The sequence below is a fragment of the Brassica napus genome, chromosome C2 (genome assembly GCF_020379485.1).
Source record: "Brassica napus cultivar Da-Ae chromosome C2, Da-Ae, whole genome shotgun sequence".
NCBI classification, from domain to species: domain Eukaryota; kingdom Viridiplantae; phylum Streptophyta; class Magnoliopsida; order Brassicales; family Brassicaceae; genus Brassica; species Brassica napus.
The window spans coordinates 3,734,528-3,762,117 of NC_063445.1; the positions used below are offsets into that span (position 1 = coordinate 3,734,528).

The following is a 27,590-nucleotide window of genomic DNA, read 5'->3' on the forward strand; positions in this document are numbered from 1 at the left end:
AGACCATGATTTATGAGTTCAAGAACATCCATGCAAAGATTGATGGAAACTATTCTGACCTCAACAACAAGTACATGCAACTTGCCTCTCATCTCAAGGCTTTGGAGAGTCAAGTTGCTTCTATGCCTTCATCCTCCAAGCAGCCAATGGGGTCTCTACCAGGGAAACCAGAAAAGAACCCCAAGGAGTCTTGCAATGTTGTCTTCTCCACTACTTCTCCAGAGATTGAGCTGAGTGATCATGAGAAAGAGGAGGATGAGATTGAATGACTGGTATTTGGAACTGAGTTTGGGGAAGTTGAGAGATTTGTTGTGGCCACAACTGAAGCACAAATTGTGAAGGACGCTGTCAGGAAGATTAAAGCAACGAATCTGCAAAGAGCTGAGCACAAGGCTGAGAAACAAGTTGAGAAGAGAGCCGACAACAAGCTAAAAAAGGTTAAGCTAAAGGAAGCCACTGAGGTTGAGCTATCACCCTATGATAAGCTCCCTTTTCCCCAAAGAGTTCTCACCAAAGCTCAGAAGAAGGTGCTCTCCAAGGTCAGGAAAGATCTTAGTGATATTGGGGTCAGACTTCCAAAAATCTCAGGTATGCGTGAAGCTCATGTCCAGATGATGCTCATCAACGACATTCTAGACCACCAAGCTGAAGTGGCCGAGCTTTTGGACATCTCCATTCCGAAGATTGATCCAATAATCCCTCCAAAGTCCCTCCCTAAGCTTGAGTCTCAAGGGATGTTCACCTTGCCTTGCTACCTTGGTAAGCTCACTTTTGATGATGCTCTTGTTGATTCTGGTGCAAGTGTGAATGTGATCTCAATGGAGATGATGAATAGTCTAGGGATTGAGAGCATGGAGCCAAACACATCTTCACTACAGTTTGGAGATTCCTCTTCTACAACTCCTATTGGTCTCATCAAGGACTTCCCTTTGAAGATTGGAGCATGCACCATTCCTATAGACCTTACTGTTCTGAAGATGGCAACTGAGAAGAGAGTCCCATTGATCCTTGGCACTCCATTCCTCACATCAGTGGGAGCTTGCATAGACTTTGCCAACAAGAAGGTCACTCTCCTAAATGTGAACAAAGCTGTCTCCTATCCATTATAATCCCCAAAGATGAATGCTGAGTATTGTGGAACAATCACTTGTGGAGCATCCTCCATTGAGAAGACCAAGGCTGAAGGGGTTGGTATTGAGAAAGAAGTTCTTGTTGGAGAGTCCTCTAAAGAGCTGTGTGATGAGCACTTGGAAAGTGCTAAAAAGGAGGAGGTGAGTAGCGCCACAAAGGCTGCTCATGACAAGAAGAAGATTGTGAAAGAACCTCATCCTCAACCTCTTGATAAGACTCTTCACACTCTCACTCTCCACCCAATGAAGCTTAAGGATGGGGCCATTGAGTACAAAATCAAGTGCAAGGGAAAGTCTAAGACATTCTCAAGTGCAAGGGCCATCATCACTCCTCGGCTCAAAAATGATCCAATCAAGCTTCAAGAGCTTCTCTCCCACGTCCTCACCATCACTCTTGAAGGTGGGAAGGACCCTCCCTCTCACTAGCCAAAGGAAGGAAAGTCAAGCTAGAGACTTAAAACAAGCTCACTTGGGAGGAAGTCCCATGACTATCCCTGTACATATCAGTAGGATCTTCGTTTTTAAGACCCTTGGGCTGAGGAGGAAAGCGGCCGGACATCGCTCCCTAGACACCACTGTCTTTTCCAAGACTCCATCAGAGGTACTCCTTCACCTTAATCTTGTACATACCAGTTTATCTTTGCATATTTCTTTCCTTTGGGTATCTCTCCCTTACTCACACAGAGACTGTGTGATTTAAGTGTGGGGGGAGGTACCAAGTATTTGTTCATGTTTGCTTTGATGATTTTGAGTCTCATGCATTGCATTGTATATACATATATGCATAGAAAAACGAAAAAAAAATTGAAATTTTTGAATCATGTAGTTGCATCACTTGCATTCTTAAGATTGAGTCTAGAGCATATAGGATGCATTCACTTGCATATGGAGCAGCTGATTGATATTGCCTTGTATAGAACACTTGTCTGCACTGAAAATGACACCCTAGTTAAACATATCAAGTAGCTTAAGCATCTCTTGAAAGCCTTGCACGCTTCGAGCCTTGAAAACTCTTCTTAAAACTTGTTTGCTTGCTTGATGTTAGCATTGTTCTTAAGATCAGCTCCAATCTGAACTTGGCTTGAATGAACTTAATCTCTCTTGCATATGGGCATTTGCATACTTGATCATGGATCTCATACACATTTGGGTTATTTTATTTCTTTATACCTATCTTTGTTAACCCAAATGGCACTCCTTACCCTAAAACCTTAACCATTCTTTGAGATCAAACATTGAGTTGCATGAGTGAGGCCTATTTTGAAAATTTGTCATGTGCAAAATCTTGAGAGTATTGGGAGCGACATGGATTTGTTCTCATCTCTTGCTAGCATAGGGTCATCATTTGAGCTAGCTTCTAGGATGGTGAGTGGGGTCTTTGTTCCTTAAAGGTTTATATCTTGGGTTTGGGAAGTGATAAAGTTGAGATTGATGAACAAAAGATTGTCATGAGAAAGAAAAGCCTTAGGGACCTAGAATAGAAAAATAAGAAAGCTCTTGATTGTATTGTTTGAGACCTTCCCCCTCTAAAAAAAAAAAAAAAAAAAAAGATTCAATAAGATAGTGGGGAAGGGATGATAAAAAAGTGTTAGAGTTTAGAAATGAGAAAAGTGAATAAGAGGTCCTTAGTGGTTGAGTCTTAAGAAAATAATGTTGTTCATTGGGTGAGTGATGTGAGTGTTTTTCATTTTGGGTTATGGGATGAATGAAATGGGTGTAGAATTTGTAATTACTTAGGAATGGGGTAGAATGATGAGGATGGATCCATGTATGCATGAATTGCTCCTAGTCTTAGATAAATTTTGCATAATGATCAAGCTTCTTGATTCTTGAGTGATTGCCACCTTAAAATGACAATATTTGAATCCTTCTCTTCATTCAAATTAGACCATTGCCTTCTCTTCATTCAAATTAGACCATTGCTTACCTAACCAAATGATTGAGATCATGTGCTCATTTGTGAGAATTCACCTTGTGTGTGTGTGAATCAATGTGAGAGCTGGTTTAAAGAACTTGTTAGTTGATGAGTATTGCAACTTGTGTAGAGGCATAAGAGTATGGATAGGCCTAGAGAAGCCAGAGTATAATAAGAGAGTTTGCACATGCTATTTGCTATATTTCTTTAGGATGTCAAGTTGAGTGCATTGAGTGTTTCTTTTGGCTAAGCTAGCATCTTTGTATCTCTCCTCCTTGTGTTTTGAAAAGTTTACTTGAGGACAAGTAAAGGACTAGTGTGGGGGAGTTGATATCTTGCATATTTGCATTGTTTTAAGCTTCCATTTGGTACATAATGATCATATAGATTAAGAGTTTAGCATCTTTAGGATCCATTTTGCATTCATATGTCTTTATCAGGCATCAGAGTGTCCTATGGAGCGATTGGAGGTGTTTAGAAGCATTTTGGTACAAGAAGGGATGAAAAATGAAGTTGGTTCAGTTTTGGGCGAGCACGACGCGGGTTGGAGCACCCCGAGTTCACCTACCCGCGTAGCCGAGCCAAGAAGAACCTCCACGCGGGATGAGTGGCGCGGGATCGTGAACCCGCGTGCACGAAGAGGAAGAAGCGAGACGACACCTCGACGCGGGTTCCCTTACCCGCGTTGTCGAAGAGCAGCCTCGACGGTCTGACGCGGGAAGAAGGGCGCGGGACGAGCTACCCGCGCGCATGAAGTGAAGGTCTCGACACTTCAACGCGGGTAGAGTCGCGCGGGTTGTGACCGATGCCTCCTACCCGAGTCGAATCTTTTCCTTAGTCGGATTTTAATGTTTTTAAGGGGCTTTTTAGACTTTTTAATGGAAACCATTAGGTTTACCAAAGACATATAAATACTCTTGTAATCCCAAAGTTGGGAGATCTTGTTCTCTATCTAATCAAAAGCCACTTTTGGGAAAAAGATCTAATCTTGATCATAATTTCTTATCTTTGTTTGATTATCTTTCTCTCTAATCATGTTTAACCTTGAATCATCCATGGTTTTGGGGTTATTCATGTCTATTAGTGAGTAGACTAATCTTGGATTCATGGGCTAGGGTGATTAAAGATGATTAGAGAAGATCTAAGGTGTTTAGTGTTAGATTCACTTGTTTTCTTGCTTGTTGAGGGTTCTCAATGCTATTTTAGTCTTGATCATACTAAAATAGATCTCTAGGCATTTTCTGCCCACAAGGTGTATGATGAAATGCCTGAACCAACTCTTCAATGCTTTTAGCTTGCTTTACCTAAGAGATTAGTTGCTAAAGGAGTTAAGATTGCTATTGGACTTGTTCTCCATGTTTGCTTTAGTAACATTCAACCTAAGAGATTTGATGCTTGAGTTGCTTACCAAAAGAACATTCATCTAGAGATAGACCTTGTTTAGCTTAGTGTCTAGGCATAAGGAAAGTGTTTGATTGATACCTTGCCACCCTTAGATTGGATCTACATCACCCGAGATCAAATGCCTAGCCCCATGAGTCCTCTTGCTTCAAATTGAGAAAGAAAGATCATTATTTTATTGCATTAGCTTATTAGTTCTTAGTTCATACCATTTTTAAAACCGGATCGCACTTAGCTTAATCATGAACTTGCATTCCCGTTGCTTTAGAATCACCTAGGATTGGTTCGACAATCTTTTATACTACATTGATTTGATCTTGGACCCTTAAAAAGTCTTGCATCAGATATAAGAACCTGTCTTTTAATTTTTAACTAAAAAAGCTAAGAACCGTCTCTTAAAACTCTTATTTAAGAGCCAGTTTTTAGGTTTTTTAGTTAAAAGTTAAGAGACGGGTTCTTATATTCTGATAAGAACCTCACCTTAAGAATCCTCCAATAATCATCCTCTAACTAGCGAACAAATAATTAACGTTAAAATGGGACTGATGAAAGCTTTCTTGTGACGAACTTGCACGTGTCACGTCACAATTGGCTCCTTTGAAAATACATCTACTTTTCATTAAAAAAGATTACAATAGCAAATTTATAACTAGGAAAGAAATAACGCTAAAATGGGAATGAAGAAAATTTATAAAAATGGTATCATTCATAGTCAAAGCCACATATAAACTTTACCAAATCTATAATATGTGGAAGTAAATATATTAATTGTCTAAATTTCGTGGTATAGTATAAATTCATACGGGGACTGTAATCATGTGGTAGTTAATTAAAACTTGTTGATAAAACAAAAAGCTATGGAAGATCTCTCTGATGTAAGAAATAAGGTATAATCTGAATAACATTTTTACTTACATGCACAAACATGATCGGTTGTTCTATATGTTTTACAAAAATTGTAGAAAAATGATTTGTTTTCTCTGTGCGCTTGTTGCATAAAAGAACCGATCGATGAATCGCATGACCAAGATCTACGATCACCATCTATTACAATCTAATATACATTGATGTTTGAATTCTATTTTTTTAGTCTTATGTCAACAACTTTTATCATGCGAATCTGAATAATTAGCCCAATTTCATAATACTTTATTGATTTTTTTTATATATTTGTGATATTCTGATTTATATTTAATAGGATAATTCAATAGATCTATCCTATCGACTATAATATGTAAATCGATCTCGAGCTTTGATCGGTTCCTACAATGGTGAAGCATATGTTACCACCATGTATTTTAACCATTGTGGTAAATCTTTTGTAACCACAAATCACTGAAAATCCAATTAAATGCTATTTTATATTTTTACACATTTTTAAATTTCATGTGGTAATAGATGATTATTGTGGTCAAGAAGGGATATACATTACATATACATACATGGTCTTGTAGACTGTGGAGTATCAAACAAATTAAATATAACCATAATACCGGTCAATAATAAATAATAACTCTCCATAACTGTAAGATAAGATTAAGAATGGACTCTCTCTAGTCTCTCTCTCTCTATAGTGTTAAAAAAAAAAAAATAAGAAAAAAAAAATGAAAGCGAGGTTATCGGGAAGCTAATCAGGAAGGGGGAGAGGAGGAGGGAAGCGAAGAAGATGGCGATGTTAGAGACGAAGATTATTATTATTGTGATATTATTATTATTGATGGTGCTTATGTTGTTTCTCTTCTCCCTCGTCATCCTCTTCGCCTGCAAGCCATGGCGCTACCTTCCCCTTTTCCGATCCTCTACCTTCAAGGTTAAGGTCTTTCCACCTTCCGATTCGATTTTCCGAAAATTGAATCAATCGCGACACGCTTGATCACCAATGGCTTATTGATTGTGTGTTTGCTTTATTATCTGATTGGGAATGAGAATGTGTTGATTGATTTTTTTGATAGATTCGTTCATAATTGATCTGTTTGCTTTGAAAGGTAACCCTAAGAGTGATTACTTTCTTTTGCAGTTGGGGGAATTGCAGAGGCCGCTTGTATCTGATGGTGATGGTGAGCATTTGAACCAAGGCCAAACCGGTGAGGAGGGGTCAAGGGAATATGATTTAGAGGGAGCTTGCTATCAGAATGAAGGGATTTTGCAGGGACGGGCTTACAAACAAAGGCTTCCTTCTTCGTCTCCCCATCTCAACCAAGGTAAACTCTTTGCATTCCCCTCTTGATTCAGCTTTGGTGAGTCTCTACATCATTAGGTTCATGGAAATGATACCATTGTTAACCAGAAAACTATTCGTTGTGTCTATGCATTGCTCGTTAATTTATGTGGGTGAATAGCTTTGTTTTACAAATAATTTCTGAACGTTTTGTCAATGCTTTGGTAGGTCGAACGCTTAAACATCCAGCTGACAAGGTTAGCTTGGGGGATGTGGAAACCGATGACTTGCAGGACAACACAAGTCAGAGCCTACAGCATGATCTGGAAAAGGAGAGACTTTCCGAGCTTTCTCCAGGACTTGTTATTGTTAATGATCAAAGTAATTTCATTTTCTTTTGCTTTCCTAGGGTGTGTAATATAACTTTAATCCGTCGTGCAAGACATGTGTCATAGTTTTTGTTATAAGTGCAGGAAGTTGGCTGTGCCTGGAGGTCATTTCGGGTCCATCCATTGGGCTTCAATTTGCTGTTCACTCCGTGAGTACTTCCAAGCTGCCATTGGGCCTTGGAAGGGTTCCTCCTTCTGGTATGTTATTGAAGGACCCTGAGGTTTCAGGGAAGCATGCACAAATCACATGGAACTCTACTGTGAGGAGCTACCTAGTTTTATTTATCCAACTTCTGCATTTCTCATCTTATTACTCTTTATGTGATGCCTGTCTGGCTTTGATTTCAGAAATTTAAATGGGAGCTGGTAGACATGGGTAGTTTAAATGGAACTCTCTTGAACTCTCGGTCAGTAAGCCATCCTGATTTAGGCAGCCGAAAGTGGGGTCAGCCCGTTGGGCTTGCAAGTGAAGATATAATAACTTTGGGAACAACGACAAAGCTCTATGTAAGTCTATCTGAGTGGTTGAAGGTGTTCCTGATTAATTTATTTTGCTTTTCTTAATTGATTTTTCATGCAATTTCTTTTCATTTTTGGAAGGTCCTTATCTCATCTCAGAATGAGTTTAAGACACCGTTCAGAGTTGGTGTGGCCTCAGATCCCATGGCCAAGCGTCGCGGAGGCAGGAAACTTCCAATGGAAGATTTTTGTTATTACAAGTGGCCGCTTCCTGGGGTTAATAAGGTTACCTTGATTTGGAATCTTCAGTTGTTTATGTGAAAATAAACTTCATTGCTTCTGCTAACATAATTCTAAATGCTTAATACTGTTTCAGTTTGGGCTGTTTTGTGTTTGTGATGGACATGGGGGAGCTGGGGCTGCTCAGTCCGCTGTAAAGTGAGTCATTGTTTATGGTTTAGACCACCTCTATTCACAATATGTTAGGAGGCTTCACTGACTAACAACTGTGGTTTAAAGTTTTGTTTCAAACAACGATAATAATATACTGAATTTATAACTTAATCAAATTTATTCTCCAGAATTATTCCTGAGGTTCTGGCGAATATTTTATCAGACTCTCTGGAGAAGGAGAAAGTGTTATCACAGCGAGATGCTTCGGATGTTCTCAAGGACGTGCTTGCGAAAACAGAAGCACGCTTGGAAGATCACCTATATGAGGTTCTGAAGCTTGTCATTTTCTTTCTTTTCATTTGATTGCATGTTTTCTTCTTCACGACTTGGCTGCAGTTTTTTTCATTGCTTCGTACTTAATGAACTAGTCGGTCCATGCAGGGTTGTACAGCTACTGTTCTCTTGGTCTGGAAAGACGATGAAGAAAATTTATTCGCACAGTGTGCCAATCTTGGTGATTCAGCATGTGTAATCAAGTACGTTAAACAAATTATATACCTATCCTAAGATTCTTTGTTGCTGAGCTTGCATTAACGGTGCGTCAACTTGTAGAAGCATTTTGTTAGTGTAGAAAGAGGGAGGGGGTATGATTTAACCCAAATTAGAAACAATGATCTTGCGCGTCTTAAGCGTGAGTAAGTGTGGTCTTCTTAATGATGAAAGCCTTTCTTTTGGAAACTGTAGATTGTGTCTACTCTAGGCTAGGGTTTTGTGGGAGAGCAAGTAGACATCAATAGATGAGAGATCTATGCATCGTTGTAAAATTGTTGTTTTGCAGAAATAGAAAAAGAATTTATCCCTAGATTTTCGTTGATACCGAACTTAATTAATAACCACAACCCTATCAGATTGTTGTTTTTCTCTCAGGAAATAATGGTCTTGGGATGATAAGTTAGTTACTTCTCGTTATTTTAACTGATTACGATTTGGTTTCCAATTTGGCAGCCTTGATGGGAGATATATACAAATGACTGAAGATCATCGAGTGGCTAGCTTGACCGAGAGAAGAAGAATTCAAGAAGCAGGACTATCTTTGAGAGATAATGAGACTAGGATCTTTGGTATTAGCTCAATGAATCAAACACTCCTCTGATTCTGATTCTGATTCTGATTCCATCCTAATATAATAACCAAATCTGATTTAATATTCTTCAGGTATAAACCTTGCACGGATGCTAGGAGACAAATTTCCAAAGCAGCATGACGGCCGTTTCAGCGCAGAGCCATATATAAGTGAGCCTTTGCGTATCGATCAATCTAATAAAGACGTGTTTGCTGTATTGGCTAGGTAAGAAACACTAACGACATAATAAGCTTATCTCCATCTTCTCTTTTTTTTTTATTGGTAAATCTAAAAAGCGAAAAACAATTATGCAGTGATGGACTATGGGATGTGGTGAGTCCGAGTAAAGCTGTGCAGCTGGTGCTTCAGGTTAAACTTTTTTTTTTCTATTTTAAAATGAAGCTTCATGGTATTGCGCTGTCTGAAAATATCAAACTCATGGTTATGTTTTGAATTGAATGTGCCAGATGCGAGAGAAAGAGAGAGGGACAGAAGATAGTGCAGAGAAAATAGCAAAGGGTTTACTTGATCAAGCTAATGTGATGCGTACAAAGGACAACACCTCCATTATTTACTTAGATTTTGATCCTTCTTTGTAATTTATTTGGTAAGTTTCTGTGTACAATCTTTTGTTCATTTGTTAGTCTCTTAGGGTATATGAGAAAAAACCTCAGATGCAGAACTTATATCTAATTAATAATAGCAATACCAATTAATGTTGAAAAATTGTGTTGTTTTATCATAAAAATTGCATTTGTTGAAAAAAAGTTAAATTATAGAGAAATATGTCTAAAAAGGTTGTGTTTTTTTTTTATCTTAAAAAGTTGCATTGATTGAAAAGAAGTTAAATTATATTGGTGTCTTTTCAACATCATCTCTAAGTCTATTAGTCACAAGAGTTGTGTTTTTAATTATTAGTTTTTATAAAATAGTAACCAAAAGTTGCATACTTCTATCTGCGCCTATTCTATTTGTATCTAACCGCTTAACTTTTTAAAAATTGCACATTTTATTACTCAATATTAATATATTTTTAATTTGATTGGTTGTAAATGTCCTACAATTACAACTTTTTATTAATATATATACCTATTCGCTTTTAACTTTTTAAATGTTACATACTTTATCACTCCTACCTTTTCAATACTATTTAAACAATTTTGGATCAAATTTTATATTAAAAAAATCAAATGTTCGGTGTATCATACATGATGTGATCAGAGAGTTGTCTCTTCCACTGTTATGAATCTCGCTGGTCATAAAATTAAAGCTAACACAGTTAACCATATCGTCCCAAAGAAAATGCATCTCCAAAACATTATTTCTTTGCTCTTTAATGTCACTTTCTCTCCACTTTCACTACAAGATATAGAAGCAATACATGACGGTCATATTTATCATTGGTTTATCAGAAACATATGTTTTTTTTAACTATTATCTGAAACGTGTGTTTCCGACTGTTTCCTGACAATCAAGATTTTGACTACTGGATCTTAGTAAAGATCGCATTCTAATTTCTAAATCGCAATCTCAAATCTACAATATTTCTTTATAAAATAATTTTTTTTTAAAAAATAGCAGTTTACAAAATATATATTTAAAAAATAGGACATATTGATCAAAATATTTTTTTAAAAAAATACTCATCTATCAACAAATTTTTTTGTTATCATAATTTCAAAACCACAATCTCAAATCTTCAATATTTCTCTATAAAAATTAAATATTTCCTAACATAGCATTTTAAAAAAAAATATATTTTAAAAATACCACACATTCATTAAAAATTCTAAAATAATACTTATCTACCAACAAAAATTCTTGTTATCCTAATATATAAATCACAATCCCAAATCTACAATATTTCTCTGTAAAATGAAAATTTTCTTAAAATAGCAGTTAAAAAAAATACATCCTATTGATCAAAAATTATAAAAGAATACACATCTAACTACAAAAACTCATTTTATCCTAATTTCTAAATCATAATCTCATACCTATAATATTTCTCGATTCCTAAAAGAATACACATCTAACAACAAAAACTATTTTTATCATAATATCTAAATCACAATCCCAAATCTATAATATTTTTCTATAAAAATGTAAACTTTCTTCAAATAGGAGTTTTTTAAAAAAAAATTATTTAAAATATACAACATATTGATCGAAAATTCTAAAAGAATACTCATCTATCAACAAAAATTCTTGTTATCCTAATTTCTAAATCACAATCTCAAATCTACAATATCTCTCTATAAATATGATTTTTTTCCTAAATTAGCATTTTTATAAAAATATTTTAAAAATACGTCCTATTGATCAAAAATTCTAAAAGAATACACATATAACAACAAAAACTATTTTTATCCTAATTTGTAAATCACAATCCCAAATCTACAATATTTCTCTATAAAAAATGAAAATTTTCTTTAAATAGCAGTTTTTAGAAAATTATTTAAAAAATTCATCCTATTGATCAAAAATTCTAAAAGAATACTCATCTTTCAACAAAAAATGTTTTTATCCTAATTTCTAAATCACAATCCCAAATTTACAATATTTCACTATAAAAATGAAGACCTTCCTAAATTAGCAGTTTTTTAAAAAATATTTTAAATTTTATTGATCAAAAATTCTAAAAGAATACACATCTAACAACAAAAACTCTTTTTATCCCAATTTCTAAATCACAATCCTAAATCTACAACATTTCTCCACAAAAATGAAAACTTTCCTTAAATAGTAGTTTTTAGAAAATTATTTAAAAAGTACATCCTATTGATCAAAAATTCTAAAAGAATACACATCTAACAACAAAAAATTCTTTTTATCATAATTTCTAAATCACAATCCCAAATCTACAATATTTCTCTTTAAAAAACAAAACTTTCCTTAAATAGCAACTTTTAGAAAATTATTTAAAAAATACATCTTATTGATCAAAAATTCTAAAAGAATACAATCTAACAAGAAAAACTCTTTTTTATCCCAATTACTAAATCACAATCCCAAATCTATAATATTTTTCTATGAAAATTAATTTTTTTCTAAAATAGCATCTTTTAGAAAATTATTTTAAAAATACATCATATTGATAAAAAATTCTAAAAGAATACACATCTATCAACAAAAACTCTTTTTATCCTAATTTCTAAATCACAATCCCAAATCTACAATATTTCTCTATTAAAATGAAAACTTTCCTTAAATAGCAGCTTTTAGAAAATTATTTTAAAAATACATCCTATTGCCAATAATTCCAAAAGAATACACATCTAACAACAAAAACTCTTTTTATTCTAATTTCTAAATCACAATCCCAAATCTACAATATTTCTCTATAAAAAATGAAAACTTTCCTAAAATAGCAGGTTTTTAAAAAAAAATATTTAAAATATACAACATATTGATCAAAAATTCCAAAATAATACACATCTAGCAACAATAACTCTTTTTATCCCAATTTCTAAATCATAATCCCAAATCTACAATATTTCTCTATAAAAAATGAAAAATTTCCTAAACTAGCAGGTTTTTGAAAAAAATTATTTAAAATATACAACATATTTGTTGGGGGTGGATTTACATCCTCCCTAAGGCCCATTAGACATTGAATTAGGTCCACTTCATTATAAAATCCTAGAAATGTTTCTTCTATAAATAAGGAACTATCTCCTTATTAGAATTGATATTCTCTTCTCCATTTTTACATAGAACACTTTTTACAAAGGGTTTATGGATTCTTAGATTTACTTTACACTAGAAATCATTCTTGTAATACAATCTTTGATCAATAAACTCTTTTTGATGTTCATTTCTCATTTGATTCTTTCACGATTTCTCATAAACCTCAAGAATCTAATCATTATCATTAGATTTTTTATTGTATGATTCCAACAAACATCACCAGCATAAACACCGTTTTTGGATCAAACAATATTAATCAAAAATTTCAAAATAATACACATCTAACAAAAATAACTCTTTTTATCCCAATTTCTAAATCACAATCCCAAATCTACAATATTTCTCTATAAAAAATGAAAATTTGCCTAAACTAGCAGGTTTTTGAAAAAAATTATTTAAAATATACATCCTATTGATCAAAAATTCTAGAAGAATACACATATCTAACAACAAAAAATTCTTTTTATCCTAATTTTTAAATCACAATCCCAAATCTACAATATTTTTCATTAAAAATGAAAATTTTTCCTTAAAGAGCAGCTTTTAGGAAATTATTAAAAAAATACATCCTATTGATCAAAAATTCTAAAAGAATACACATCTAACAACAAAAGCTCTTTTTATATTTATTTCTAAATCACAATCCCAAATATACAATATTTCTCTATAAAATGAATATTTTCCTTAAATAGCACCTTTTAGAAAATTATTTAAAAAAATACATCCTCTTGATCAAAAATTCGAAAAGAATACACATCTAACAACAAAAACTCTTTTTATCCAAATTTCTAAATCACAATCCCAAATCTACAATATTTCTCTATCAAAAATGAAAACTTTCCTAAAATAGCAGGTTTTTTTAAAAAATATTTAAAATATACAACATATTGATCAAAAATTCTAAAAGAATATTCATCTAACAAAAAAAACTCTTTTTATCCTAATTTCTAAATCACAATCCCAAATCTACAATATTTCTCAATAAAAATGAAAACTTTCCTTAAATAGCAGATTTAAGAAAATTATTTAAAAATACATCCTATTGAGCAAAAATTCTAAAATAATACACATCTACCAACTAAAACTCTTTTTATCCAAATTTCTAAATCTCAATCCCAAATCTACAGTATTTCTCTATAAAAATGAAAACTTTCCTTAAATAGCAGCTTTAAGAAAATTATTTAAAAAATTAATCCTTCTGATCAAAAATTCTAAAAGAATACTCATCTATCAACAAAATTTTTTTTTTATCATAAATTGTAAATCACAATCCCAAATCTACAATATTTCTCTATAAAAAAGAAAACTTTCCTTAAATGGCAGTTTTTAGAAAATTATTTAAAAAATTCATCCTATTGATCAAAAATTCTAAAAGAATACTCATCTTTCAACAAAAACTGTTTTTATCATAATTTCTAAATCATAATCTCAAATAAACAATATTTCTCTATAAAAATGAAGACTTTCCTAAATTATCAGTTTTTTAAAAATATTTCAAAAATACATCGTATTGATAAAAAATTCTAAAAGAATACACATCTAACAAAAAAACCTCGTGTTATCCCAATTTCTAATTCACAATCCCAAATCTACAACATTTCTCTATAAAAATGAAAACATTCCTTAAATAGCAGTTTTTAGAAAATTATTTAAAAAATACATCCTATTGATCAAAAATTCTAAAAGAATACACATCTAACAACAAAAACTCTTTTTATCCTAATTTCTAAATCACAATCCCAAATCTACAGTATTTCTCAATAAAAATGAAAACTTTCCTTAAATAGCAGCTTTTAGAAAATTATTTTAAAAATACATCATATTGATCAAAAATTCTAGAAGAATACACATATCTAACAACAAAAACTCTTTTATCCCAATTTATAAATCAGAATCCCAAATCCATAATATTTTCCTATGAAAATGAAAACTTTCCTAAAATTGCACATTTTCAAAACAATTATCTAAAATATTAAACCCATTGATCAAAAATTTTAAAAGAGTACTCATCTATCAACAAAAATTCTCGTTATCCTAATTTCTAAATCACAATCCCAAAACTACAATATTTCTCTATAAATATGAAAATTTTCCAAAATTTGGATTCTTTTAAAAAATATTTTAAAAATACGTCATCTGATCTAAAATTCAAAAAGAATACACATATAACAACAAAAACTATTTTTATCCTAATTTTTAAATCATAACCCCAAATCTACATTATTTCTCTATAAAAATGAAAACTTGCCTAAATTAGCCGTTTTTAAAAAATATTTTAAAAATAATTCCTATTGATCAAAAATTCGAAAAGAATACACATATAACAAAAAAAACTCTTTTTATCCCAATTTTTAAATCTCAATCTCAAAGCTACAATATTTCTCTATAAAAAATAAAATATTTTCTAAAATAGCAGGTTTTTCAAAAAAATTATTTAAAATATACAACATATTGATCAAAAATTCCAAAATAATACACATCTAACAACAATAACTCTTTTTATCCCAATTTCTAAATCACAATCCCAAATATACAATATTTCTCTATAAAAATGAAAATTTTCCTAAACTAGTAGGTTTTTGAAAAAATTATTTAAAATATACAACATATTGATCAAAAATTCTAAAAGAATACTCATCTTTCAACAAAAATTCTTCTATCCTAATTTCGAAATCACAATCCCAAATCTACAATATTTCTCTTCAAAAATGAAAAATTTCCTTTAATAACAGCTTTTAGAAAATTATTTAAAAATACATCCTATTGATCAAAAATTCTAAGAGAATACACATCTAACAACAAAAACTTTTTTTATCCTAATTTTTAAATCACAATCCCAAATTTACAATATTTCTCTATAAAAATGTAAACCTTCCAAAATTAGCCGTTTTTAAAAAAATATTTTAAATTTTATTGATCAAAATTTTTAAAAGAATACACATCTAACAACAAAAACTATTTTTTTTTTTCCCAATTTCTAAATCACAATTCCAAATCTACAACATTTCTCTATAAAAATGAAAACTTTCCTTAAATAGCAGCTTTTAGAAAATTATTTTAAAAATACATACTATTGATCAAAAATTCTAAAAGAATACACATCTAACAACAAAAACTCTTTTTATCCTAATTTCTAAATCACAATCCCAAATCTACAATATTTCTCAATAAAAATGAAAACTTTCCTTAAATAGCAGCTTTTAGAAAATTATTTTAAAAATACATCCTATTGATCAAAAATTCTAGAAGAATACACATATCTAACAAAAAAAAACTTTTTTATCCCAATTTATAAATCAGAATCGCAAATCCATAATATTTTTCTATGAAAATGAAAACTTTCCTAAAATAACACATTTTCAAAACAATTATTTAAAATGTACAACATATTGATCAAAAATTTTAAAAGAGTATTCATCTATCGACAAAAAATCTTGTTGTCATAATTTCTAAATCACAATCCCAAAACTATAATATTTCACTATAAATATGAAAATCTTCCAAAATAAGCATTTTGAATTTTTTTTTTTTTTAAATACGTCATATTGATCTAAAATTCAAAAAGAATACACATATAACAACAAAAACTATTTTTATCCTAATTTCTAAATCACAATACTAAATCTACAATATTTCTCAATAAAAATGAAAACTTTCCTAAACTAGCAGTTTTCTTAAAAATATTAAAAAAAATTCCAATTGATCAAAAACTCGAAAAGAATACACATATAACAACAAAAACTCTTTTTATCCCAATTTCTAAATCACAATCTGATATATGGTGTTTTTGGCATCTTGTATAAAAATGAAAACTTTCTGTACATTGCAGTTTTTAGCTCCCTTAATCATCCGAAAACCTTAAACAAATTTATTACTTGCTTGTTACGAAACTTTAATCTCAAAATCCCATCATTGTTTTAGCTAAGTATTGATCCAATAAAGATAAAGTGTAATCATTGGTCTCTATATATTCGATCCTAAAGTGCTATATCGACATACCATTCGATTGTTGTAGCGTGCACATTAGGTTAATTGGTGTGCGTATACACGTAATATCACAATCCCAAATCAATAAAATTTCTTTATAAAAATGAATTTTTTTCTAAAATAGCAGTTTAAAAAAAAATATATATATTACATATTGATCAAAAATTCTAAAAGAATACTCATCTAATAACAAAAATTCTTGTTATCCTAATTTCTAAATTACAATCTTTCTCTATAAAAATGAAAACTTTCCTTCATTAGCAGTTTTCAGAAAATTATTTTAAAAATACATCCTATTGATCAAAAATTCTAAAAGAACACACTTCTTTCAACAAAAACTCTTTTTATCATAATTTTTAAATCACAGTCCCAAATCTATAATATTTCTCAATAAAAATGTAAACTTCCTTAAAATAGGAGTTTTTTAAAAAATTATTTAAAATATACAACATATTTATCAAAAATTCTAAAAGAATACTCATCTAGCAACAAAAATTCTTTTTATCGTAATTTATAAATCGCATTCCCAAATCTATAATATTTCTCTATAAAAACGAAAACTTTCATTAAATAGCAGATTTTAGAAAATTATTTAAATCAGACCCAGCAGGACAGAGCATCTCTTCGGAACGACTCATGCCCGACTACCACTTGATCTAAGAAGATGGGCGTCGACAAAAAAAAATTATTTAAAAAATACTTCCTATTGATCAAAAATTCTAAAAGAATACACATCTCTCAACAAAAACTCTTTTTATCGTAATTTCTAAATCACAATTTCAAATTTATAATATTTCTCTATAAAAATGAAAAATTTCCTAAATTAGCAGTTTTTAAAAAAATATTTTTAAAAATACATCATATTGATCAAAATTTCTAAAAGAATACACATGTAACAACAAAAACTCATTTTATCCCAATTTCTAAATCACAATCCCAAATTAATAAAATTTCTCTATAAGATAAAAACTTTTCCAAAATAGCAGTTATTTTAAAAAAAATTATAAAATAAAAAAAATATTTTGATAAAAAATTCTAAAAGAATACTCATCTATCAACAAAAATTCTTGTTATTTTAATTTCTAAATCACTGTCACAAATCTACAATGTTTCTCTATAAAAATGAAAGTTTCCTTAAATAACAGCTTTTAAAAAATTATTTAAAAAAGACGTCCTATTGATCAAAAAATTTAAAAGAATACACATTTAACAATAAAAACTTGATTTATCTCAATTTCTAACTCACAATTCCAATCTATAATCTATAAAATTGTAAAATTTCTTAAAATAGGAGTTTTTTAATAAAATTATTTAAAATATACAACAGATTGATCAAAAATTCTAAAAGAATACTCATCTATCAACAAAAAATCTTTTTATCATAATTTCTAAATCACAATCCCAAATCTATAATATTTCTCTATAAAAATGTAAACTTTCTTAAAATATATATTTTTTAATTATTTAAAATATACAACATATTGATCAAAAATTTTAAAAGAATACTCATCTATCAATAAAAATTCTTGTTTTTCTAATTTCTAAATCACAATCCCAAATCTACAATATTTCTATATAAAATGAAAACTTTTCTAAATTAGCAGTTTTAAAAAAACATTTTAAAAATACATCCTATTGATCAAAAATTCTAAACGAATACACATCTAACAACAAAAACTCTTTTTATCCTAATTTCTAAATCACCATCCCAAATATATAATATTTCTCTATAAAAATGTAAACTTTCTTAAAATAGGAGTTTAAAAAAAAATTACAATATACAACATATTGATAAAAAATCTAAAAGAATATTCATCTAATAACAAAAATTATTGTTATCCTAATTTTTAAATTACAATCTCAAATCTACAATCTTTCTCTATAAAAATTAAAACTTTCCTTCATTAGCAGTTTTCAGAAAATTATTTAAAAAACTACATCATATTGATCAAAAATTCTAAAAGAATACACATCTTTCAACAAAAACTCTTTTTTTTATCATAATTTTTAAATCACAATCACAAATCTATAATATTTCTGTATAAAAATGTAAATTTTCTTAAAATAGGAGTTTTTTAAAAATTATTTAAAATATACAATCAAAAATTATAAAAGAATACTCATCTATCAACAAAAATTCTTTTTATCGTAATTTCTAAATCACAATCCCAAATCTATCATATTTCTCAATAAAAATGAAAACTTTCCTTAAATAGTAGTTTTTATAAAATTGTTTAAAAAATACATCTTATTGATCAAAAATTCTAAAAGAATACACATCTCTTAACAAAAACTTTTTTTTATCGTAATTTCTAAATCACAATCCCAAATTTATAATATTTCTCTATAAAATGAAAATTTTCCTAAATTAGCAGTTTTTTAAAAATACATCCTATTGATCAAAAATTCTAAAAGAATACACATATAACAACAAAAACTCTTTTTATCCTAACTTCTAAATCACAATCCCAAATTAATAAAATTTCTCTATAAGATAAAAAATTTCCTAAAATTGTAGTTTTAAAAAAAAAATTATTTAAAATATAAAATATTTTGATAAAAATTCTAAAAGAATACTCATATATCAACAAAAATTCTTGGTATCTTAATTTCTAAATCACAATCCCAAATCTACAATATTTCTCTATAAAAATAAAAATTTTCCTTAAATAGCAGCTTTTAGAAAATTATTTTTAAAATACGTCTTATTGATCAAAATTTTTAAAAGAATACACATCTAACAACAAAAACTCGTTTATCTCAATTTCTAACTCACAATCCCAAATCTATAATATTTCTCTATAAAAATGTAAACTTTCTTAAAATAGGAGTTTTTTAATAAAATTATTTAAAATATACAACATATTGATCAAAAATTCTAAAGGAATACTCATCTATCAACAAAAACTCTTTTTATCATAATTTCTAAATTACAATCCTAAATTTATAATATTTCCCTATAAAAATGTAAACTTTCTTAAAATATTTTTTTTTTAAAATTATTTAAAATATACAACATATTGATCAAAATTTTTAAAATAATACTCATCTATCAGCAAAAATTCTTATTTTCCTAATTTCTAAATCACAATCTCAAATCTACAATATTTTTATATAAAATGAAAACTTTTCTAAATTAGCAGTTTTTTAAAAAATATTTTAAAAATACATTCTATTGATCAAAAATTCTAAACGAATACACATCTAACAACAAAAACTCTTTTTATCCTAATTTCTAAATTACCTTCCCAAATCTATAATATCCTACTATATAAAAGAAGCTAATTTGAAGGTCAAAGAGGGATGCCACATGGGCAAAAAAATTCCTGACCAACCAATCTGCCATGTCATCCGAGAATGGGCTTTAGCTCAAAAAATTGGAAAAAGAAGTCACGTGCTGGCCCAGCCTCTTATGTATTCATATATCCTACGTATTTATATAAAAAATTATGATTTCGTATTATCATATTGTTTGTTCTTTTTTTTCTATTGCTTCAATTCACACAAGAATTTCAAATTTTAAACGTATCCCGTTAATTCACGTTAGACAGTTATAACAGAAAGGCAAGAAGCACTTCTCCTGCATCATGAAGGCAATTAGCACCGGTTGCAATTACGGATTGTTTCCAAAATTTTGTTTTCTCTCATTAATACATATATCAACAGAATATATGAAATAAATTCATTAGATTGCATATTTGATACACACTGCTTACCAACCTCATTTCCGCTTAAGATTCACATCATCTTCCACTAAAAACATTGGAACGAGAAGAAAGGAGGAGACGAGTAATAGTCGTAACTCACTCAATCTGTGGATTTCCACATCTCAAGAACTCTCGCTTCCTCAACACAATGGTCAAATCAAACAACAATGATCCTCCACCTGTTGGAGGTAAATCGAACTTACCACATTTTAATTTTTTTAATAATCCAACGTTTTTTTATATAAAGATAGCGAGTTTTTTAAAATCATTTTTTATACAGATAGCAAGTTTATTGTTACAGTTATGGTTCTTAGTAGCAAGAACATCTTAGTTTCAAGGGTAGTAGAACATCAGACCTTAAAACTAAAGAGCTAAATTATAAAAATTAAAAAAAAAATGATATTCATAAACCTTTGCATCTGTTTTTTTTTTAAAAAAAATTGGTTACGTAACCAACATTGCATGATGTCACATTCAAAATTATGGTTAGTTTTTATTTTGTAGTTTTATGATGATTACAGTACTATACATAATGAGAATGAATAATGTATATATATATACAAATCCTGTCGTTAGTTTTTTTTTAAAGTTATCAAATATACTAATATATATATATATATATATATATAAATAAAATAGTCTAAGTGCAATGTTTTTTGACGGTACCAACAATTTTTAACCGCTTAAACTTTTCATGTTAGAGCTCGAATGCGAAAAATCAATTCGGAAAATAACAGTAGAGAGTTTAAAAATTTATTAATTTATAGAGATATTAATTTATAAAAATTCTCTTCTATAAGTTTTATATTTTAAGATATATTTATCTATACATTCAAATTATTTTTCAAATAAACCAAACACTCGAAAATATCAAAGACTTAACGAATTTGGGCTGCCCTAGGTTGGGCTTGCCAGAATTGACACACCTCAAACATACAACCTCAAGTGTCAATATAGATAATTTGGTTAAATTTGCACTGCCTTAGATAACAAATGACCCTTCTATTTTACCCAAAAAAGAGTACAAAAAGATCTTTTGTGATGAGTTTATTCAAAAGTTCAAGACTGGTACACAATTTTTAAAAATCAACGATTATCATTGGGTCACATCAACCTACATATACATACTAATGTTAATTTAAATCATAATGTACTAGAGACAACAAGTTAATTGTTCCAATTGAGGTTCTTAGTTTTTAATACTTAATTAAAACTATTATATACACACTATTGACTTATCAAGTTCTCTGTAGATTACAACTATTTAATGTATTTGTGTATTCTTCATAGTCATAACATTATATATTAAAAATATTCTTCTTTCCATTAACAGAGTCATCAAGTTCGAACACAACGAAATGTAAACGTGGACGACCGCTAGGAGTACGGAATAAAGTGAAAGGTACACACAAAATTTAATGAGTGAATCCAGCAATGTTCTATGTTGTTTAATTATTAAATTTGATGAAAATTTAAACCTACTATCAAACCTACCAAAATAATTAAAAATTAACACCTCCAAATACCCATGGTTCAAAAAAATATAAGAATTATTAAAAATGGGCAATACAAAATAATTCTCATTCTTATGTGTGCAGAACATGCAGCCGGAGATCACAACTATTGGGGCATCACCCTCGGCCCGCAACCAATAATCGTTAGGATCATTAAGATATGGCACATCACAAATCACAGAAATAAAAATGTTTTCCTAGGAACAACTTTCATTTGTCTCGACATCCAGGTTTATCTACAACCAAATCGTAATCATCACAAGTATCATTCCACGGTTACATGAAGGTAATAAACTAAACATAAAGTTTTTGTCAAACAAAATGCTTACAAATATTTCACTTTTTCAGGGAAACTATCACTCACAACCACACATGGATCACGCTTCTACTTTGACAACGATATTGATATCATACAACGCTTCCAAAAGAGGAATAAACTACTATCCTAAGCCTGATAGCAAACAACACCAGTCAACTTTTAAAAAAATTACGTTACCGCTTCCTACGTCAATTTATTATTAAAACTAACTTTAGTTTAAAAAAATGAAACAGATGACGCGCTTCCACCGTCTTCACATTCTAAAAGAAACAAAACTTAACTTACACTTTCAAAAACAAAAAACTCCCAATTTTAATTTATTGGTACTTTAATTAAACATGTAATCCGCGCGAAGCGCGGACACCGGCTCTAGTTTCTCTATAAAAATGTAAACTTTCTTAAAATAGGAGTTTTAAAAAAAAAATTACAATATACAACATATTGATAAAAAAATTCTAAAAGAATACTCATCTATCAACAAAAATTTTTGTTATCCTAATTAATAAATCACAATCCCAAATCTACAATATTTCATTATTTCTCTATAAAAATGTAAATTTTCCTAAATTAGCAGTTTTAAAAAAAATATTTTTAAAAATACATCCTATTGATCAAAAATTTTAAACGAATACACATGTAACAACAAAAACTCTTTTTATCCCAAATTCTAAATCACATTTCCCAAATCAATAAAATTTCTTTATTAAAATTTAAATTTTCCTAAAATAGCACTTTTTATAATTTTTTAAACAAATATATAACATACTGCTCAAAAATTCTAAAAGAATACTCATCTATCAACAAAAATCTTGTTATCCTAATTTATATATCACAATTCAAAATCTACAATATTTCTCTATAAAACGAAAACTTTCCCAAATTAGCAATTTTTTCAAAAAAAAAAAAATTAACGAATACACATCTAACAGCAAAAAATCTTATTATCTCAATTTCTAAATCACAATCTCAAATCTATAAAATTTCTTTATAAAAATGAAAACTTTCCTAAAATAGCACTTTTTAGAAAAAAAATATTTAAAATATACAACATTTTTTTGGTAACATTTAAAATATACAACATATTGATCAAAAATTCTAAAAGAATACTCATCTATCATCAAAAATTCTTGTTATCATAATTTCTAAATCACAATCCCAAATCTACATTATTTTTCTATAAAAATGAAATTTTTCCTAAATTAGCAGTTTTTTAAAAAATATTTTAAAAATATATCATATTGATCAAAAATTCTGAACGAATACACACTTAACAACAAAAACTCTTTTTATCCCAATTTCTAAATCACAACCCCAAAACAATAAAATTTCTCTGTAAAAATAAAAATTTTCCTAAAATAGCAGTTTTAAAAAAATATTATTTACAATATACAATATATTGATAAAAATTTCTAAAAGAATACTCATCTATCAACAAAAAATGCTTGTTATTCTAATTTCTAAATCACAATTCCAAATATACAATATTTCCCTATAAAAATGAAAAATTTCCTTAAATAGCAGTTTAAAAAAAATATTTAAAATATACAACATATTGATCAAAATTCTAAAAAATACTCATCTATCAACAAAAATTATTGTTATTATAATTTCTAAGTCACAATCTCAAATCTACAATATTTCTCTGTAAAAATGAAAATTTTACTTAAATAGCAGTTAAAAAAAATATTTTAAAAATTCAACATATGGATTAAAAATTCTAAAAAAAATATTCATTTATCAACAAAAATTTTCGTTATCTTAATTTCTAAATGGCAATACCAAATTTTAACATTTTGTATATATATTAACACAAAATGAACCCAAAATGATTTGAAATAAAAAAACGAAGTGGCCCAAAATCGGAAGTAGTTGGCCGTTGGCATTCACACTAAACGCATGTGTCCCAGCATCACCAGAGCAGGCCCGCATTACTGAAAACATCATTTAATCCTCTAACGATATAAACCAAACCAAACCAAACCCCACACAACACAACAACACTTCTCTCGAAAACAACGACAACGAGATGGGTCTCCATCCAATCGCCGACGCCGACGAACGCAACCCTTTTGGCTCCCTCTCCGCCGACGAATTCTACGCGAAGCATTCCGTCTCTCACTCCTCCGCCTTCATCACCAACCCTCGCGGCCTCAAGCTCTTCACCCAGTGGTGGTCCCCACTCCCTCCAACTCCCCCCGTCGGCATCGTCGCCGTCGTTCACGGCTTCACCGGCGAATCCAGCTGGTTCCTCCAGCTCACGTCCATCCTCTTCGCTAAATCCGGCTTCATCACCTGCGCGATCGACCACCAGGGGCACGGATTCTCCGACGGCCTCGTCGCTCACATCCCCGACATCAACCCCGTCGTCGACGACTGCATCTCCTTCTTCGACGACTTCCGTAGCCGTCAGGAGACGCCGGATCTCCCCTGTTTTCTCTACTCCGAGTCCTTAGGCGGCGCGATCGCTCTCTACGTCTCGCTCCGCCAGAGAGGCGCGTGGGACGGGCTCGTCCTCAACGGCGCCATGTGTGGGATCAGCAGGAAGTTCAAGCCGCCGTGGCCGTTGGAGCATTTGCTCTTCGTCGTGGCTAATCTCATCCCTACGTGGCGCGTAATCCCCACGCGCGGCTCCATCCCTGATGTTTCGTTTAAGGAGCCGTGGAAGAGGAAGCTTGCGCTGGCTAGTCCTAGGAGGACGGTGGCGAGGCCACGCGCCGCCACGGCGTACGAGCTGATTCGAATTTGCAATGAGTTGCAGGAGAAGTTCGAGGAAGTGGATGTTCCGCTTCTGATCGTGCACGGCGGAGGGGACGTTGTTTGTGATCCGGCGTGTGTGGAGGAGCTTCATCGGCGAGCAGCGAGCGAGGATAAGACGATCAAGATCTACCCCGAGATGTGGCATCAGATGGTTGGGGAATCCGAGGAGAACGTTGATTTGGTTTACGGTGATATACTGAATTGGCTGAAGAGCCGAGCGGAAAGCGCTGCGGAGAGGAAACGGGAGGGACGCGCCGCCGTTGACGGTGGAGCTTAGTGTCATTTGACTCCTTCGGGGTTATGTTGTTGTCCAATAGAGAAGCGCCATCTGGCGAGTGCGGTTTATTGCATTGTTTTATTGCATTGTTTTAGTGCGGTTTATTGCATTGTTTTGTAGCAAATGGTTTACGGTTAACAATGGTCCAATACACATTTGGGCATTATTAATCATAAAAATTCGTTTACAAAAATGAAAAATAAATTGGGAAAACTAATAACTATGTCCTCGTTTCCGTCAAGCAATGGTTAACTCATAAAAGTTGACCTTTAAAATGGTCAAATAACTCGCAAGGAATGGTTCACCTAAGTACTACAATTTACGTATAAATAATTTGATTTACTTGGAAAACCATTACCGATAGGAATGTCAAACAGGTTGATCCGTCCCGTAGCGCAGCGGACTCGTCTTCGAACGGGTTACAGCGGGTCAGGTCCGTGCGGGCTGTGATCCTCAAAATGGCTGACCAAACCCGTACCGTAAAACATGTAGGCCTTTGCGGATCGGCCCGTGGGACATAGAATTACTAACGGACATATGGTTCCTGAACGCTTCAATACATGATCCAAGACGCTTTATCAGTTTCTTGACGCATCAGTAAGTGAGTTTAGTCGAGGATTGAACTGGAGAAAATGCAATACACTTGTTAGTTGAAGATTTTAATTGGATCAAAATACTAGTTTATTTACTTTTGTTAGACTCCAAACATTTTAAAAATAAATAATACTTTAATTGTTGAATCCAAATATTATAACTCATAAGTTCATAACAAATGCTTTAGTTTTCTGAATCCAAAATTAAATAAAACCAACACCAAATCAAAGATGCTAATCCCAAAAATAAATAAAAAGAAAACACCAATCACATTTCTTGTTTTTTTATCTTTATCACCAACAAGGACAAAAAGATGGAAATTTATCTTCTTCACCATCAACTTCATCTTCTGCGAATAAGAATAATAGAAGTCAGTTAAAGATATATTGAAACCTAAAACTCCAAAATGTATGATAATGTGAACAAATACATATAGACAAAACTATGAAAAACCCATTGCGGGAACTAGATCTAAGTGAATTTTCAAATTTCTTATGATGACTCGAAGAAACTCCACCGGTACAGATCGAATGCGCTTGGGAAACTGGAAGCATCATCGACCCTGAAACCACTGTCACTGGAGCTACATAACGTCGAATCGTCTCTCTCTCTCTCTCTCTCTCTCTCTCCTCTCTCTCTCTCCTCTCTCTCTCTCGCCTCGCTCTCTCTCTCGTCTCCTCTCTCTCTCTCTCCGCTCGCTCCTCTCCTCTCTCTCCCTCCTCTCTCTCCTCTCTCTCATCTCTTCTCTCTCCTCTCCCTCTCTCTCCTCTCTCTCTCTCCTCTCCTCCTCTAATCCTCCCCTATTCTCCGCTCTCTCTCTCTCTCTCTCTCCTCCTCTTCTTCTATCTCTCCTCTCCCCCCCTCTCTCTCTCTCTCTCTCCTCTCTCCGTCTCCCTCCTCTTCCTCTCTCTCTCTCTCTCTCTCTCTCTCTCCTCTCCCTCCCTCTCTCTCTCCTCCCCTCTCTCTCTCTCCTCCTCTCCCCTCTCTCTCTCCTCTCTCGCCTCTCCTCTCACTCCTCTCCTCTCTCTTCTCCCTCCTCCTCTCTTCTCTCGCCTCCTCGCTCTCCTCCGTCTTCTCTCGCGCCTCCCTCCTCTCTCCAGATCCTCCCTCCGTCTCCCTCCTCTCCTCTACTCTCTCTCTCCCTCTCCCTCTCTCTCTCTCGCCTCTCCTCTCTCTCTCCCTCTCGCGTCTCTCCCTCCTCTCCCATCTCTCTCCTTCCTCTCTCTCTCTCCTATCCCCTCTCCTCTCCCTCCCTCGTCTCCTCTCTCTCCTCTCTCTCTCCTCCTCTCTCCCCCTCCTCAGCTCTCTCTTCCCTCCTCCCTCCGCTCCCTCCCTTCTCTCCTCTCGCCTCTCCTCCCTCACTCTCCCTCCTCTCTCTCTCTCTCTATCTCCCTCCTCTCCTCTCTCTCCTCGAGATCTCTTCTCTCTCCCGAGTCCTCCGCTCTCCTCTCTCTTTCCTTTCTCCTCCAAACTCTCATCTCCTCTCCCTCTCTCTCTCTTTCTGCTCTCCCCCCTCCTCTCTTCTCGCTCTCTCTCTCATCTCACTCCTCTCTCTCTTCACTCTCTCGTCCTCTCCCCTCTTCTCTCCTCTATCTCTCTCGTTCTCTCTCTCTCTCTCTCTCCTCCTCTCTCTCCCCTCTCTCTCCCCTCCTCCTCTTCTCCTCTCTCCATCCCTCCATCCTCTCTCTCTCTTCCCTCGCATCTCTCTCGTCCTCTCTCTCTCTCTCTCTCCTCGAACTCCCGGTCTCCTCTCTCTCTCTCTCTCCTCTCCTTCTCT

At 32.1% G+C, this 27,590-nt stretch overlaps 3 protein-coding genes across 3 annotated transcripts; all 3 read left to right on the plus strand.

The window, feature by feature from the left end:
• The first annotated feature begins 265 nt into the window (after positions 1 to 265).
• LOC125581773 lies at positions 266 to 1,109 on the plus strand. The gene is made up of 3 exons (XM_048747752.1): positions 266 to 272; positions 328 to 759; positions 841 to 1,109. Exons 1-3 carry the CDS (start codon positions 266 to 268, stop codon positions 1,107 to 1,109), a joined length of 708 nt encoding a protein of 235 aa, XP_048603709.1.
• Positions 1,110 to 5,995: 4,886 nt separating this feature from the next.
• Positions 5,996 to 9,694, plus strand: LOC106431484 (protein phosphatase 2C 70). The gene is made up of 13 exons (XM_013872289.3): positions 5,996 to 6,256; positions 6,464 to 6,647; positions 6,833 to 6,985; positions 7,078 to 7,253; positions 7,342 to 7,500; positions 7,594 to 7,737; positions 7,829 to 7,890; positions 8,034 to 8,172; positions 8,287 to 8,381; positions 8,851 to 8,966; positions 9,061 to 9,193; positions 9,283 to 9,337; positions 9,436 to 9,694. The coding sequence occupies exons 1-13, from the start codon at positions 6,113 to 6,115 to the stop codon at positions 9,565 to 9,567; spliced, it is 1,692 nt and encodes a 563-aa protein (XP_013727743.2). The 5' UTR covers positions 5,996 to 6,112; the 3' UTR covers positions 9,568 to 9,694.
• A 14,423-nt stretch (positions 9,695 to 24,117) lies between these two features.
• On the plus strand, positions 24,118 to 25,436 carry LOC111213191 (caffeoylshikimate esterase-like). Its single transcript, XM_048746464.1, has 2 exons — positions 24,118 to 25,299; positions 25,336 to 25,436. Exon 1 carries the CDS (start codon positions 24,212 to 24,214, stop codon positions 25,217 to 25,219), a length of 1,008 nt encoding a protein of 335 aa, XP_048602421.1. The 5' UTR covers positions 24,118 to 24,211; the 3' UTR covers positions 25,220 to 25,299; positions 25,336 to 25,436.
• Positions 25,437 to 27,590: the final 2,154 nt, after the last annotated feature.

What these genes read in the sequence shown, in the direction of transcription:
- LOC111213191 (XM_048746464.1), top strand. Translation starts at nt 24,212, where the DNA reads ATGGGTCTCCATCCAATCGCCGACGCCGACGAACGCAACCCTTTTGGC.
- LOC106431484 (XM_013872289.3), top strand. Translation starts at nt 6,113, where the DNA reads ATGGCGATGTTAGAGACGAAGATTATTATTATTGTGATATTATTATTA. An exon ending in CGCTTCCTGGGGTTAATAAG is followed by an intron (nt 7,738 to 7,828) that starts GTTACCTTGATT and finishes ATACTGTTTCAG; the next exon opens with TTTGGGCTGTTTTGTGTTTG. An exon ending in TGGAAGATCACCTATATGAG is followed by an intron (nt 8,173 to 8,286) that starts GTTCTGAAGCTT and finishes CGGTCCATGCAG; the next exon opens with GGTTGTACAGCTACTGTTCT.
- LOC125581773 (XM_048747752.1), top strand. An exon ending in CACCTTGCCTTGCTACCTTG is followed by an intron (nt 760 to 840) that starts GTAAGCTCACTT and finishes TGAATAGTCTAG; the next exon opens with GGATTGAGAGCATGGAGCCA.